We start from the raw sequence: 17,072 nt of genomic DNA, 5'->3' as shown, positions 1-17,072 counted from the left end.
CCCCAAATGACCAAGCTCTACTCGTCTGTTCAATCTCTTTTCCCTAAACTTTCTGTTCAGAAGCCCAAGCTCCATTCTCTGCACACACACACACACATTTCTCCAGTGAGATTTATCTGATTAAACAGAAAGCCGCATTGAAGGTAATAAGAGCCGTCCGCTCTCCCGGCTGAGGCTGACTCGTGGTGTGCATGCTGATGATACCAGGCCTGCTAAGAGCTTGGACTCAGCTACAGCAAACCACCACCACCCCAGACCTGTTGCCCAACACAAAAGCCTCTAAAGAGTTCCCTGAATCCCCATGTCCCTGTCTCATCCAGGACCACTTAACACCCTCCCCACCCCAACCCATACCCCACCCCACCCCGATCCAGTGAGATACACAGGGAAAATCAGAGACAAGAGAAGTAGCTGATGTGGAATTATAATTAGTGAAATAAGGTATCAGGAATATGGGGCCTCTGCACAGACATGAGTTTGGCAGTGGCGAGCTGCCCTGTCATTCCATTCACTATTCATGAGTATTCCAGAAATAAAAAAAAGTAATGGCTTCTACTTCATTGTCCTGGGTTTTCCCAGAGAACATAAAGAATTTGGACTGGAGAGATGACCTGGGTAGTAATGTACTCGCCATGCATACATGGGAATCTGAATTGGACTCCCAGCACCCAGGAGAAAAACCTAGGTGCTACGGCACATCATTATAACCCAATGACAGAGAGGCAGAGACAGGAGAATCCAGTCAGTCTAGGCAAAGTCATGTGCTCCAGGTTCAGTGAGAGACCCTGTCTCAAAAATAGGGGAGAAAGCAATTGAAGAAGCCACCCAACATTGACCTCCAGCCTCTACATTACACACATGCGTGCAAACACACAGGAAGAATCTTCCCAAGGGTCTGACTGAAGACACCAGGGCTAGAATTAAGGGTTGGTTGGTTAGTTGGTTGGTTGGTTGGTTGGTTGGTTGGTTGGTTTGAGACAGGGTCTCACTTTGTCACCCAGGGGGGCCTCAAACCCACTATGAAGCCCCAAGTTCATAGCAATCTTCCTGCCTCAGTCTCCCAAGTGCTGGAATTACAGCCATGAGCCTAGGGATTTGAGGACTTGAGACTGATTGAACCCCTAATGAAATATGACTACACAGGTAACTAAAGCTTTATCCAGGATCTCAATGTATATTTTTTAACAAGTGTCTCTGGGGTCCTTCCCATGCACCTGGCTCTCTGTTCCATGAAAGCCATAATCTATGAGGTTATGCTCTGACTCCTGTCTGCACGAGACCCAATTTTTCCTATTCTGTGGAGACGGAAGGGTGAAAAGCTGAGGGTTGGTCTCCAACCACCAGAGAATGAGGACTTCCCTGACCCAAGCCTTGACACATGCATGGAAAGTGCGAGGAGGTGAGAATAAGGAAAGCGTGAACATTGTTTAGCAAGTACCCAATGGAAGGGCAGAAGCTGGCCTGATCAAGTCACGCGCTTCAGCCTCGGTTTCCTTGTGTATAAAATGAAACAGACTTTTCTACAAAATAAGATGCAGTATGTTCAGATGCAAGTCGGTCACAATCAGTGTTCAGTTCATGATGTTTCCTGCCACCAAGGGAAGCTTTCTGAAAATAAGATGGACTGGGAGAGAGACAGACACACTCCCTTTGGGGGAATGCACTTGACAATGTATGAGAAATTGTGGCCTGAGGAGACCAGGCTGGAGGACCCAAGATGCTCCAAGATGCCAGGACCAAGGTGAGGTGGGCAAGGGAGGAGCTTTCTTTCTGAGGTCCCTGCCAGACAAAACCTAGAACTTCCACAGCCCTGAGAGGGAGAGCCTCCTTAAATTTTGCTAGCCCTCTCATTGAACTCATTCTGTGGCTGGCCCTGCTCTGTGGGGACACTGAAAGAAAGAGAATTGGTGCCCAGAAGGCTGGGGAACGCTGTTGAAAAGCACCAGGCTAGAATTGACAACAGAGTGCATGACCAGAACCGGAAGAATTCCGAAGTTCTTTGCAGCTCCCTGAGCATAGACTTCCATCTCGATAGCAGAAGAGAAGAATCACATTGAAATACGTGTGCCTCTTTCGTACGTGCAGCCATGGAACTCAGGATGAGGCAAGGGCATCTTGTTCCCTAAGACCCTGGGGAGAGGAACTTAAAGCACATGGCTGTGGCATTCTGCTCCCTGGGACTGCTTAGCAGATCATGAAGTGAGGGTAATAAAATGTCAGGCTCTCCCCCACCAGCTTAAGCCCCTTACTGCAATCAAATAAAATCAGAACTGCACAGCTGGCCAGGGGAAGCCAGATGTTGACCTGATGATGCAACTCAGGAGAAGCTGGGGGTGGCCGGCCATATCCTTGCTTATGACAATCTCCAAACTTGCTAGGGTCAAAACCCGGGACCGAAATCAGTTCAGTTCATCAAGCCAAGAACACCAGCCTGGCTTAGGCACCTCTCCCCCAGAGCCCAGAAGACAGCACCTCCCTACCATCTGCCATACCCTTCATTCAAAAGCACAGCTTGGACAGTGGCAGATGTCTGTCGGGTCTTTCTAATAGGGCATGGAGGCTTAAATCACTAAAAACTCAGACAGTGTCTCTGATCAACCAAATACTGCCTTCCTCTTAGATGGCATCTGATGGTGCCATCTAAGCCAGATGGCAACTTCCTCTCCTAAAAGCTACGGTATCTCACCAGCTCTGTCCCCTTGAACAATCAATAGGCAGAGGGCAAGCTGAAGAGATGATTCAGTGGGAAAAGTGTCTGCATTGCAAGTCTGAAGACCCGAGTTCAGTCCCCAGAAGCCACATGAAAAAGTTGAGAGGGGTGATATACAACTATAATCCCAGGGTAAGTGGAGTCAGGAGGACCCCTGTGGCTCACTGGCCAGTCACCGCAGCCTCATCAGTGGGCTTTAAGTTCACTAGTGAGAGACTATCTCAAAAGAACAAGTGCAGAGCAATTGAGAATGACATAGACACATGGACACGTGCACATCCACCTGTGCGCGTGCACGCACATGCACGCACGCATGCACAAAGAAAAACAGAAGGCAAAGACTGCTCCATTGGGTGACAAAGGGTCCTTGCTTTGTGCCAGGAACTGAAGGGGACATTTGTATGGGAAATTATTCTGGTTGGCAGTGACAGTTTTATTTGCACATGCCACAAGCCCACACCTGATGCATACAGTGGGTATGTATTAATAAACCAGAAGATAGAACAGGCTGGCTTCTAACTCAGAGATCCATCTGCCTCTGCCTCCCAAGTGCCGGCACTGAAGATATGCACCACCGTGCCTGGCTTATGTGCCCTGGTTTTCATGGGTTCTAGAAATTCAAACTTAAGTTCTCATCCTTGCATAGCAAACACTTTACCCACTGAGCCATATCCCCAGCCCCCACTTCCCTTAACTTTAGACCCACCATAAGGACATAGACCACGGATCCTATCCTTGCAACGCCAACCTGTGTTGTGTTCCACCTTCATCGCTTACCCTCTTGCCACTGTTCTCTCTCTCTGTCTTTGTCTCTCTCTCTCTCTCTCTCTCTCTCTCTCTCTCTCTCTCTCTCACACACACACACACACACACACACACACACACACAATTTCTCTCTGCTTCCCAAGTTCTCTCTTACCTCCAGACTTTAGATAAGCTGATCCGCCCACACTTTTCCTCCCCTGTGTCTTCAAGGCAACCCCACACCAGCCTAGGAGTCTGAGCACCAATGTCATTCCACCCACAAGCCCTCTTGCTTGCCCCCACTCCCACAACTTCATTGGGTGTCCAACCTCTGCATTAGTGGTTCTCAACTGTGAGCTGCAACACCTCTGGAGGTCAAACTACCCTTTCACAAGGATCACCTGAGACGATCAGAAAACACAGATATTTACATTACAGTTCATAACAGTAGCAAAATTACAGTGATGAGGTAGCAATGAAAGTAATGTTATGGTTGGGGGTCACCACAACCTGAGGAACTGTATTAAAGGGCCACAGCATTAGGAAGGTTGAGAACCACTGCTCTACATTAGCCAGTCCTTTGATAGCAGCCATTAATCACCCTCAAAGGCTTCCACCCTTGGGGTCTCCTCTTCTTTGCACCCTTCCTGCTTCCCTTTCCTCCTCCAGTTCCCAGAATCCCCCTCTCAGACACCTGGGCCTCATAATTTCTCTCCTGTACTACCTCTAATCCTTATCCCTTTGCCTGCCCTTACCTCTAGGCCTCCTCTGCCTATAGTGAGCTAGAGGGATGAAATGCGTGGAGCCCTGTGAGGACCACCCTCTGCTAACCCTAAACAGTCCTTGGTGGCATGGTACTACATATGATGTAAGTGGAAGTTTCCATGTCCTAGCCAATCCTGGCTTATCTAAAAATGCAGATCCATACTCTTTCTTCCTTGTACCTGGAGAATGAGACTCTGGACATCAGTCCGGCCTTTCTTCCCAAAAAATCCTTGAGAAATGAGTTGGCTCACTGAGCAGACATCTTGACACTAAATGAGAAAGAACCAGGACAAGTATGTGTGCATCCCCCAAAGGAATCAGGACCAGTTCCCACCCCAAGACCAGTTACATGATACTGCAAACTCGTAAGATGGTGCTTTGGGGCTTCGGGCTCTCCTCAAATCATGCTAAGCCACTCATTTCAGATCATAGGGCCCTGAAAATCAGGAGTGACTCAGCCAAGGCCCCACAGTCCCCGCATTCTTCCACTGCCCTGCCTCACAGCTTGAACACTGTGCTCAAGCCTTCCCATGCTGCCCAGTTTTCTCTCTGTCGCTGTGATAAACAACTCTGACCAGAATTAACTTGAGGGAAGAAATGACTTATTTGGCTCACCGAATGACAGTCCACCAGCAAGGGAACCCAGGGCGGGAACTCAGGGCAGGACCTGGAGGCAGGAACTGAAGCAAAGGCCATAGAGGAACACTGCTGGCTGGCTGGCTTCCCCTGACTTTCTCAGCCTGCTTTCTTATACAACCCAGGACTACCTGCCCAGGGGTGGCACTACCCACGGCAGGCTGGGCCCTCCCACATCAATCATTAATCACGAAAATGCCCCCACAGACATGCCCCAAGCCAGTCTAATGAGGAAATTCCTCAGTTAAGAGTCCCTTTCCTCTGGTGACACTAAGTTGTGTCAAGTTGACAAAAAAAAAGAATCAAACAGATGCACATGGTATCTGCCATTCGGAGTCACAACTAAGATGCCTTAAGGCCCCTGGTGGGACACATGCCCTGAGCAGAAGATGTCAGATTCCCCATGTTCTGTCCAAAGATGCATTTACTGCAAAAATCTTCCATGGGACAGAGGAGCCTTCACCTTCTGTCAATTAGGACTCATCAGATCTGTCTGGGGGCTGGAGAGATGGGTCATAGTTAAGAAGCATTTGCTGCTCTCAAAGAGGACCCTAGTCCAGTTTCAAACACCCCTGTCAGGCAGCTCACCTATAACTCTAGCTCTAAGGATCCAATGCCCTCTTCTGGATTCTATGGACATCTGCTCTCTCTCACACACACACACACACACACACACACACACACACACACACACACACGATCTAAAATAAAGTAAATCTTCCTTTAAAAAATGAAGTAATTTGCCTTGCTTCCTAGTACTTATACGAGGCCAGGTGCCTCATTGTCAGACTCGTCCCGCCTCTGTAGAGTCCCCAGAGACAGTGACTCCAAATGCAGTGTGTTTACTATCCACAGATGCCCAGAGCACAGATCCACTGAAGATGGGAGAGAGGCTTAAAATAATCCTGTGCAAATTGCACTGTCCAAACAGAGGCAGAAATGGATGAGGATTATCAGGTACAGGGAAATGACCACTTTGGCATCAATGATGGAGCCTTCGTTTCTGGGGAAATATTAGGAAACCTTGGAGATTCGGAGGTTGTTGTTGAACACACACAATAATGTTGAATTTAGGTTTGTTGGTTTGTTTGCTTGTGTCTTTTTTGTTTGGGGGGAGGGGGTTTTTAAGATTTATTTTACATGTATGTGTGTCCACGGAGGACAGTAGAAGGTGCTGGATCCCTAGGAGCTGGAGTCTCAGGCAGTTGTGAACCACCTGATGTGGGTGCGAGTGTCTGAACTTGGGCCCTCTGATAGAGCAGTGAAGTACCTTAACTGTTGAGCCAGCTCTAGCCCCATTCTTTCTTCTTCCCCCCCACCCCCGATAGGATCTCACTCTGTATGCCAAGCTGGACTCAAACTTGTAACAATCCTCCTGCCTCAGCCTCTCAAGCCCTGAGATTGTAGGGGTGTAGCACCATAGCCAGCTTGAGTCATTATTGAATCAGTTTTCTCTCAGATGCTCCCATCGTCTCAGAGACAGTCATCGCTAGGTCTGAGTGTATCTAAAACGCTTCCTACACAGCTCTCCCCTGTCAGTGAGGACAACCTCAGGCTATAAACAATGGCAAGCAGCAGAGGCACTGGTACACAAAGCGCTCCCCTTTATGACATGTGGCTGTCATTGTCCTGGCCGATACGGTCCCTATCCTGGTGAGGTCTCACGGTCAACTTGACACAACCTAGAATCACTCAATAAGAGAGAATCTCAACTGAGGCATTGCCTCCCTCAGACTGGCCTGTCAGCAAGGGCAATCTGAGGGAGGCAATGGGGCATTTTCTTGATTAATGATTGATATGGGAGGGTCCAGCCCACCATGGGCAGTGCCATCCCCAGGCAGGTGGTCCTGGAGTGTATAAGAAAATAAACTGAGCAAACCATGGGGAGCAAGCCACTAAGCAGTATTCCTTCATGGCTCACACTCTCTCTCAGTTCTTGCCTCTCCCTCCTGGGGTGACACAGGCAGCGGGTATGGAAGCCATTACTACATTATATATTACAATGCATAGGAAAACAAACATGTGTAACACATGCATCAACAGTTGTCAGCGTTCATCTGTCCTTGTACACACTGTGTCCCACGTGACCACAAATGGTCCTAACCTGTCACGGATACAGGTACCCTCATGTTTGCACACACCAAGCTCTGTGATGTTATCTGCTCCACATCCACACTCTAGTCTCTGTGCATAGCTGTTACGCACCCTCCTTTGGGATACATGGCACCTCCATCAACACATGCAGAAATCTATCCCATCACAGGACCCCAGTGGCACCACTAGCCACATACAAACAATCACAATGTCCTTCGTCAGTCCAAGACAGCTCTTTGAGACTTGAATAGAGCATTCTCAGAGCCTGAGCAAGGATGTCCAGGAAATCCCAGCATACCTTGCAAATCTCCTAAGAAACACCAGACTGTGTCTGTGTTTTTATTACTGTGTATAATAGTCTAATCATTTTTAAATTGTTAACCCATGTACCAATATTTACAAACACTTCCTATTAGCAGGTATATTTGATTAATTAATGAGTGTCTCGATCATCGTTCAGTCACCATGCAATTGCTGAGCACCAATTAAGTTTGAGACATCAGGGTAGACACCTGGGGGATTAGAGAACAAATAGGGAATAAATAAAAGAAAATTATGTGATCCCTGCCCTTGGATATAAACAGATACAGTTTCAAAAACAAACAGTTGGGACTAGCAGGTGGCTCACTGGGTAAAGGCTCTTGTCATCAAGTGTGATTGCCTGAGTTTGATCTCTAGGACCCACGAGATGGACAGAAAAAGAATTATTTCTTCAAGTTGTCCTTGGATCACCATGCATATGCACATACACACACACATACACACACACTAAATAGATAGATAGATAGATAGATAGATAGATAGATAGATAGATAGATAGATAGATAGATAAATGTAATTTTAACTTCTAAAGTCAGTGTAACTGTGCATGTCTGGGATCCCATCATACAGGAAGCTGAGGCAGGAAACATAACCCTGCAAATAAATGTATCACAGCTATCTCATAGCTTAACAGGACATGGTGAGTGAGGAAGAGAAGAAGATGCAGACACAGGAGACCCCGACTGGGAGTCCTAGGAAGCAGAGATGGTGGTAGAGTCAGGAAGAAAGCAGTGGCCTGGAATTTGGAGGGTAAACTTGGGCTGCAGCAGGACATGAAAGAAAAGGGACGTGCCCTGCTGCGGTGAGGCACAGAGCTGAGCAGCAGCCATTACAGCAGATCACTAGACAATTAGCAGGGACGCCAACAGAGAAGGAGTTGGGCGAGGGTGAGGCATGAGGCGGTCAGTGGTGGAATGCCCGCCCAACGTGTGCAGGACCCTGGGGTCAGTCCCCAGCAATGAAGACAAAGGCTCAAGAAAGAAGGGTGAGCAAAGAATGAGTCCAGTTCAGGATGGATACTTGGGGGACACATGGCTAATGCACACACCGCGCGCACGCGCACCTCACCCTGCTTCTGTGTTTCCTCCATCTTTGAAGACCCACAAGCCTCTGCCAGGGCAGCATATGGACCCCTCCATGTGAGCATAGCTGTAGACTTCAGGTCTTTTAAGGGACCCAAAGCAACCCAAGTGATTGCTCTTCAATCCTCATGGCTCCAACTGTGACTCCCACTGAGATCTGGGCACCTTTGGGACTTTGCTTAGGCATTACTAACCTGCCTTGTTAGGGAAAAGAGGCCTGACAGAAATACCTTGGAACATCACCAGACACTTGGTTTTTAACCTCCCAACTCCTGGTACCAAGGATTAACTGATCAGCTCTGGAACTCGTGGTGAACCTTCCACCACCCTGCCTCAACTTTGCCCACCCCACCCCCAACTTTTTGTTAGCAGTGATGTGAGTTATTGAAGATATTTTGGTCTAGACTTTCAGCACAGAGTTAAGAAAAAGAGAAGTGCTCATGAAGAAAGACACCCGTGAGCGTGGAGGTGGGCTTCTCAAGGAAGTCACTTTTTTCTCTTTTTTTTGGAGGGGGGGTAAAAAAAAAAGGTAGCACAAGATGGCTTCAAACTTACAGCAATCCTCTTACCTAAGCCTCTAGAATGCTGAGGTTACAGGCATGCACCACCTCCAGTTTCTAGTGGTGGATTTCTAAAACGCTTATTTTGTAATGTAAGCATTCATATGCGTAAGTGTATAAGCCTGCAAAAGGTCAGGGGGGTGAATTTGTATTTCCAAATGCATTTGACTGTAGCAACTTTTTATCTGTTTACTTATTTTTACGATAGCTGATTCTGAGGAGAACTTGAAAGGAAATGGTTATCTCTGAGATCCTTCAATAGCCCACGCACTTGTGAGAGGGCAGGGTACCCAAGGCAGAGCTGAGGCAGCCAGACTGACCCCTCACTCTTCTCCTCAAGGGAGACCCAGATCCAACCCCTCAGCCTCCTCTCCCGAGGAGACCCAGCAGCCTCTGTGATGTCTCATGATCTCAGCCGCTGGGAGGAGTCGGAGACCTCTCAACCTGTCAGATGCTGGCTTCCACGGGGGCTGGGTAAACAGTGTGGCCTGTGCCTTCCTCCTTAAAGACCTCGCTCAAGCTCAGAGCACTCCAGGGGTTTTCATAGCTAGACAAGGCTAGGGTCTGATCAGAGCATGGAGAAGAGCTGCCGTCAACCTTGTGCTTCTTCTCTCTCTCTTCCTAGCCTTGCTGCTTCCAAGGAGGCTGATGCTGCCCGCTCTGCACCCAAGCCTATGTCGCCCTCAGACTTCCTGGATAAGCTCATGGGGAGGACTTCTGGGTATGACGCCAGGATCAGGCCCAACTTTAAAGGTAGGGAAACACTTCTTTCGTATTCACAGGAAATGCTCTCCCATGATATACACATGCTGTGACCCTCCCACACACACTTTCTTCTCCACCCAAGGCAGACACTGCTAATCAATGCAATCTCTTTCCCCAACAAGTCCAGACAGAGCCTCAGAGAATTCGACTCAACGGTACCTCTGGCTTCTGGGAGTCAGTAAGTGAGTTAGGTCTTTTTCACTATGTCCAGTGTCATAGACGGTCAAACAAGGAATGTGGGTCAAGTTTTGGCTGAAGCACGAGCTTCCTCTGTGAGCTGGGACAAGCTCCGCCCTTTGTCTGGGTCTCAGTTTTCACATTTCTGCAATGCAGGCTTGGCTACGTGTACAGTCACGAGGCATGATGCTTGGGGTTTTAGGTTTCTGCCAGGAGTCTTGAGACACAGATGAGGAGCTGGTCCACCTTGGCCTTGACCCAAGGAGCATCACTTCTGTTTGTTCTAGAAGGGGCCCTCCTACTCAAACCCACCTGCAGGAGGCTCCCACAGACTAACAAACAATTCGGCAAATTCCTCGTGTAAGTGAGACTCGTCATTTCACATGCCCACTGAAGTTGGGGGAGTCCTGATTTCTCTTCTCCTTGCTGTGACAAAAAGCCACCTGGCGAAGGAGGGGTTGTTTGGGCTCACAGTCTGAGGACACAGTCCATCTGGCGGTGAAGACCCAGTCACAGGGCTGAATCTGGAAGCAGAGATCTCTGGGGTTCATCCGCCTTGCTTCTCTTTGTTCAGTCCAGGATGGAAGCCCATGACGTGGGGCTGCCCACATTCAGGATGAGTCTTCCCAGACAAAGGTCAGACACCACCAGGTAGAGACAGTGGATAAAAAGGACCACAGGCTCCTGTGAATGAAGATGGCTTCCCTTGCCCCCAGCCTGTAGGTCCCCTATGGGAATGTGGGCCCCAAACTGAGCTCTACAAGAAATTCCTAATTCCTGGATCATGCAAATTCAAACAAAACATGTTCAGGGTCCATCACTGCCAAATTACACATGCTAGTCCAGGCAGTTGGACAAAGTTCTCTGCATTCATGGTCCCATTGGAACCTTAGTGCCAATAACAAAAGATCAGGCTCTGTGTTCTCTGATGCCTTTGAATGATGTCTTCAGTGATGTGAATCTTGCAGACACGGCTTCAAGAACCTCCTGGGACTCTGTGCACCCCAATCTTCCACACAGCACCCTGTAAAAATATTATTCCAAGAACCAACAGCCATGAGATCAATTCTTGTTTCTGGGTGTTTCTCCTTGTCACTCCTGTGGCTCAAGTCCAAGAGCAAAGATGTATTTGACAGCTGGGACCAGTTAACTAATGTCTGCCTATATTGCCTCCACACACCCCTCATCCCATTCCCCACACTCCCTTCTCTGACTGCTCTGTCCACAAGTCTCTGCAGACAGAAAACGATCTGGGAGAAGCTTGGGCAGCTGTGCTCAGGCCTACCTCCCAGCCTTGTTTCCCTAATAGCCCCTTCCCTGGCCCCCAACCACCCTTCCATTATCATTAGCACAGTCTTGCTTCTTGGGGTTTCAATTGCTGTGATAAACACTATAACCAAAAACCACTTGGCAGGGAAAAGGGAATCTGGTTCAGCTTACACTTCCACATCACAGTCCATCACTGAGGGAAGCTGAGTGGGTACTCCAGGAAGGAACCTAGAGGCAGGAACTGATGCAGAGGCCATGGAGGAATGCTGCTTACTGGCTCTCTCAGTCTGCTTTCTTATAGACCCTAGGACTACCTTCCAAAGGGTGGCATCATCCACAGTGGGCTGGGCCCCCCTACTTCAATGACTAATCAGGAAAATACACCCCAGGCCAATCTGGTAGGGGCATTTTCTCAACTGAGGTTACCAAATGCCTCTAGCTTGAGTCAAATTGACATAAAACTAGCCAGCACATCTTGGTTCTCCTAGGGACAGGACACTTGGTAGTCCAGTTGGCTGGAGTGCTTTGCCAAGTTGAAATCTCAAACACCTGGAGAGGTGACAGGCAGATATGCTACAAGAAGGGTGGAACGTGATGAAGATAAGAAAAATATAGAAAACTGGGGGTCTAGAGAGAGACGGTTCAGTGAGTTAAAAGTCCCTGCAGTTCAGATCTCCAACACTGATGTAAGAGCCAGGCACAGCCACACCTGGCTGCAACACTAACACTGGACAAGCAGACGTGGGCAGACGTCCAGCCAGCCAGCACCCAGGTGATGAGATCTAGGTTCCCTGAGAGACCCTGTCGCAAAAGATAAGGTTTCGAGCCATAGTCAGAGACACCCAACCTCTACCTCCCCCTTCTCTATTCTCTTTCTCCAAGTAAATGAATAAGTAAAATATAGAAAACCCAAGTCCCTTGCAAGGTCCACTCCTCCTCAGTTCCTGCCCAGGGCTTCCAGGAAGGAGTGAAAACTGTGTGGTTAGTCAGGTCCTCCAAGACAAGACTTAAGTCTGAGGTTCTATGTCAAAATCTCCAAAACAGACACTAAAGAACATCTCTTGAGAATACCATTGGCTAAGCCAAACACATTCTGGCAGAGGAGGGAACGGACCTTAGCCACCAGGGTACACCAATTGCCTCAGCTAGCCTTTTTTTAGGAATTCAGTCCACAACGCCCCCTGGTGGACTCTTTCAGAACTTCACCATATCACGGTCTTGTTTCTCCAGGATTCATTTTGTCAAATGGTAGGGTCACCTAAACAGAGGCCTATTTTCCTCCTTCATTGAGGCCAAGATCCAGGTTTTTCTTTTCATTTATCCTCATACTATACAGATGCTCCAAAGAGTTCCTCCAAGGTTCAAGGGCGATTCTTTGTGCATGCCACCATACTTCACACACAGAAGGCCCTCAATAAGCTTGTGTAACCCACCTGAACTCAAAGTCAAGATCCTCCTGCCTCAGCCTCCTAAGTACTGAGATTACAGCATGCACCTTTGTGCCTCTCTGAAAATCTTACTTAGAACACTTGAGTCCCAAATCTATAGAACTACATAATCTCTTAGACATCTTCCTACTTCCCACTGGGCTCCCCTTCAGCCTAGGCCTGGCTAGAAGCAAGGTTGTCTCATGTGCACCTCCCAGGAGCTAAGAGTAGGGCTTTGCTCCTCTCCCTTAAGATTAAAGCAGAAAGCGAAGCCTACTGTACCTGGTCTCCTCTCCTTATCCCACTTCAGACTCAAAGATTTAAGACTCCCCAAAGCCCAGGAAAACCTCAGCATTCCTAAAATGGCCATGCAGCCCAGACTCTAAAAGCCCCCTACACACACACTCATACACACACACACACACACACACACACACACACACACACACACACACTTTGAAACCTCAGCAGTTATTCCCTCAGCAGCTTGCCTGTACAACACGAGCAACCTGCTTCTGGCCAGTCTGAAGTCTGAGGTGGCCAAGAGCTACAGACGCTTGGTCTGCAGAGCCCAAAGTCAGTTCACACTCTAGTATGGAAGTAAACAGCACTAAGACCACTTATCCAACCTATGTTCCTCCTGAGAGATCCCTTCCTGGGCTTGAGCCCCTGTCTTAGCCTCCAAAGAGGGATGCAAGGAGAAGGACCAGGCCCTCCCCCATCTGAGGCTTTGCCTCGGCTAAGGCTCTGTATTCTGCAGTGGCTTCCAGGATCAGGGGCATAGCCCAATGCAAACACATACACAAAAGCAAAATTAAACTTTAATATTTAATGAAATATATACATTATCCTGCTGCCAACGGCAACCGGATTGTAATTTTCTCAAGATAATTTAATTTCAGATTTATTCCCATGAACCGCACCTCCCCATGGGGTCTTTTTTGCCTGGTGCCCTCTCACACTCATACATCAGCATCTCATTTATATGGAAGTCACAGTGCCGGATGCACGCAGCCCTGGGCGCATCACCTCAAGGCATGAGTAGTAACTCTTTGGGGCATCTAAATGATATGAGGCTAAATAAAAAGAAAAACCTGGATCTGGGGCTAAATGAATGAGGGAAATAAGCATCAGTTTATGTGACCTTAACAAGCAGTAATTCCCACCCAGCATAGGCAAACAATACTTTTAATATGCGGAGTTTTCCAGCGATGAAGGCATTGGGTTCTGAAGGGGGATGTGATCCTTCCCAGCAACCCCTAAACCCAGCTATGCATTCAAATCACCCAGGTGGCTTGTTATACAATAGGCCTTGTGCTAAGAGTCGCTGCTAAGGGCTGAGCCAAGGGCCCTGCAATTTTTGTTCTGTTTTCGTTTGGTTTTTGGTTTTTGGTTTTTGGTTTTGTTTTGTTTTTTTTTTAAGATAGCAATCTCACTCTGGAGCCCATGTTGACCTCGAACTTCTGGTCTCCCTATATCTGCCTCTTGGGCATCAAGCTTACAGGCACAGGCCACCACAGCTCACGGGCTCTGCAATTGACATTTTTCAGGTTTTAGCCTCAGCCACACACAAGTCTGGAAAGCAGTTGGTGAAGTGCTGGAAAGGACCCCAGCCCCACTAGCCTGCAATCTAGACTATAGGCTAGCTTCCCTGAAAGGATGCTGTTAGAGCTAAGACAGGCCACCTAGCTTCCCTCGCCAGCTTCTGCCTCACTCAGACTGTCCCCTGACCCTTTCGCTACCACCTTTCCCTTATCTTTAGCTGTCCTTAACGTTCTCTGGAAGCCCTGCCCCCTTTTTTTTTTTCTTCTCATGACTTGGTTCATCTGAAAAGGAAATGTAGATGTCCCAGGAGGCCAGAATCAGACCGACTTTCAAGACGTGGGGGCGGGGGTAGGGGGTGGGAGGGTAGAGCAGCTCCATGGTAGAGTTCTTGCCTACCATGGGCTAGGTCCTGAGTTCCATCCTCAGCACTGGGTATCAGGGGAAAGGAGGAAGAGGGAGGCCCTTTAATGAGAAATACTTCACCCACCCCTGGGATTTCCCACCCACTGTCGTACCATAACCCCTTATATCCCTAAAAGCTCTTGATACTCCCTGAGCCCTTGAAGATAGATATTTGAGGTAAAGATTTCCTTAGTATTCCTCTAGACCAGCTTCTGATAAATTTGCTCCTGAAAAAGAAGGATGAGGACGATGATGAGGATGACGATGGGGACAATGATGATGATGATCAATAATAATAATAATAATAATAATAATAATAATAATAATAATAATGTCCAGCCTTCCCTCCAAACTGTTGAGGGGACTAAGATTCAGAAAATGGAAGAGTCTGTCCTTTGCCTCAACAGCAGGAGAGGCTGGGGTTGTACGTATACCCCAGAGTTTGACACTTACTGCTTTGAGGGGAGACCTGAATTCTCACCCCAAGAGAAAGTTTCCTCCTATCCATCAAGCCTTCCGAGAGAAAGAGAATCTTAGCTACGTTTGTGAGCAAGCTATGGGTTACCTTTTGAAGATGGACATGATGGATTGGGTACCAGAGGACATAAAGCTGTCCACTCTCTTCTTTCCACAATCAGAAAACTTGGGCTCAAGTTGTGGCCCTACTGCCTTCCACCTAGTGAGCCCAGATGAATGACTTTGAGACATGAGGACAATTATGCTCTTCCTGCCTCAGCACCTCTTGAGATCAACAAGAGATAAGCCCTGGAAGCATTCATAATTATAACCCTTCAAGTGAAGGTCTATGACCTATCCAAGTCCTAAGTACCTTCAAGGTCAGACCAAGGTCAGCTCCCCTCTCAGGTCTTCCTGTCTTAGTCTTCAGACGCTCTCTGAGCTGGACTCTGCTCCTTTGACCCCTCTTGTTCATGGTCCTATGCCTTTCTCTAGCCGTTTCATACTTGTTTATACGGAAACTCCTTGTTGAATCTTCTAGACTCTGCCAGGCCTGATAGAACACGCCTGGAAATCCCAGCCCTCAGAAGGCTGAGGCAGAGAATCACTGTAGATCCATATCAGCCTGGGCTATAAGACAAGACCTGTGTCATAAATGGGGTGGGGAAATCTGGGCAGGAAACTAAATTGGTAAAGCACTTGCCTTGCAAGCCTGAGGACCTAAGTTCAATCCCCGGCACCCAGGAAAAACCAGACATACCATTCTAGTGCTAGGAGGTAGAGACAGGCGGGTCCTTGGAGCTTGGTGGCCAGCTAGCCTAGCCTACTGTGGTGCTTTGAATGAGAAATGTTCCCCCCATAAGCTTTAGCACTTTCTCTCTCTCTCTCTCTCTCTCTCTCTCTCTCTCTCTCTCTCTCTCTCTCTGCTTCAGGCTTGAGGTTGTGATCTCTTGGCGGTCTGCTCCTGCTACCATGCCGCCATGTTTGCCCCTTGATGCCATGTCCCCTCTACCATGATGGACTCTTATCTGACTGGAACCATAAGCCCCAACAAGCTCTTTCACCCAGAAATTGCTTTTGATCATGGTGTTTTATCAAAGCAACAGAAAAGTAACTAATACAGTGAGGGACCATGTCTCCAAAAACAAGGTGGGAGGCATCTAAGGAATAATGACCAAGGTGACCATCTGACCTCCACCTGTGTGTGTGCGCGCGCGCGCGCGCGCGCGCATGCACGCGCGCACACACACACACACACACACACACACACACACACACACACACACAGGTTCTGGATTCTGCCCCTGGCTACATGACCCTGCTTCTTCCTCGCTCTCCAGCTGCTTCCCATGGTATAGCTGTTAAGAATTAGACAAATCAGAACAAGAAGCCTGGCTTCACCATTCTCTAGCAGTGTGGCCATAGACGAATAGTTTGGCCCCTCTCGCCCTCACCAGAGCTGTTGGGAGGACACGGGGAGATCATGACAGGTCTCACTGAAGCAGCTCAGAGGTTGGTAACTGCTGCCGTTCACAGTGTGAAATGGATCCAGGCTTCAATCAGGAAGAGTCACCCCCCAGAAACAAGTACCAAGGCAGTGGCATTCATTCCCTTCTTTTCTGGACATAGCAGGGCTGGAAAAAAAAAATACTTGTCCACAAAGTATTTAACAAAGGCTTGTGGACTGTTCATCAGGCTCCCTCCAGATCCCTCGCCTGGTAATTCCCATCATCACCTCTTCATTCTCAGTTCATAAGTTCAAGGCAAAGAACTTGCTGTTCCTTGCAATTCCTGAGATGGCCTCCAAATGTTGTAGCCATAAATATATCTCAGACACAAATTAGAAGGCACCGATGGGGCTTGGGGAAGGGATTTCAGCCAGATGGCAGGATGATGAATCACCCTGTGTTAATGAATGTACAGCTTGGCTCAGCCTCCCGTGAGGTGTACCTGCCCGTTACCTGGAGGCTGGGGAGTCTAGTCTGGCAGAGATGCTAAATGCAAGCTGGAGGTCCCAGACACTTAGGAGTGGGTAGATAACAAGCAGGGGGCTCCTTGGCCCTGCGGGGAGGTCTATCCTTGAAGTTAGTTTCTCTACAGCCTGAGACTCAGTGAGACT

At 48.3% G+C, this 17,072-nt stretch overlaps 1 protein-coding gene across 2 annotated transcripts in view; it reads left to right on the top strand.

Moving 5' to 3' along the window:
* Positions 1 to 17,072, top strand: part of Glra1 (glycine receptor alpha 1) — an 88,278-nt gene that overhangs the window by 23,352 nt on the left and 47,854 nt on the right. For both annotated transcript variants that reach the window (XM_059269342.1, XM_059269341.1), the window contains exon 2: positions 9,538 to 9,665. In XM_059269342.1, coding sequence (XP_059125325.1) covers positions 9,538 to 9,665 — 128 coding nt within the window. The remainder of the gene's footprint in view (positions 1 to 9,537; positions 9,666 to 17,072) is intronic.

This window comes from Peromyscus eremicus, chromosome 8a (assembly GCF_949786415.1).
Source record: "Peromyscus eremicus chromosome 8a, PerEre_H2_v1, whole genome shotgun sequence".
NCBI lineage: Eukaryota > Metazoa > Chordata > Mammalia > Rodentia > Cricetidae > Peromyscus > Peromyscus eremicus.
This window is presented reverse-complemented; position numbering and strand designations above follow the sequence as displayed.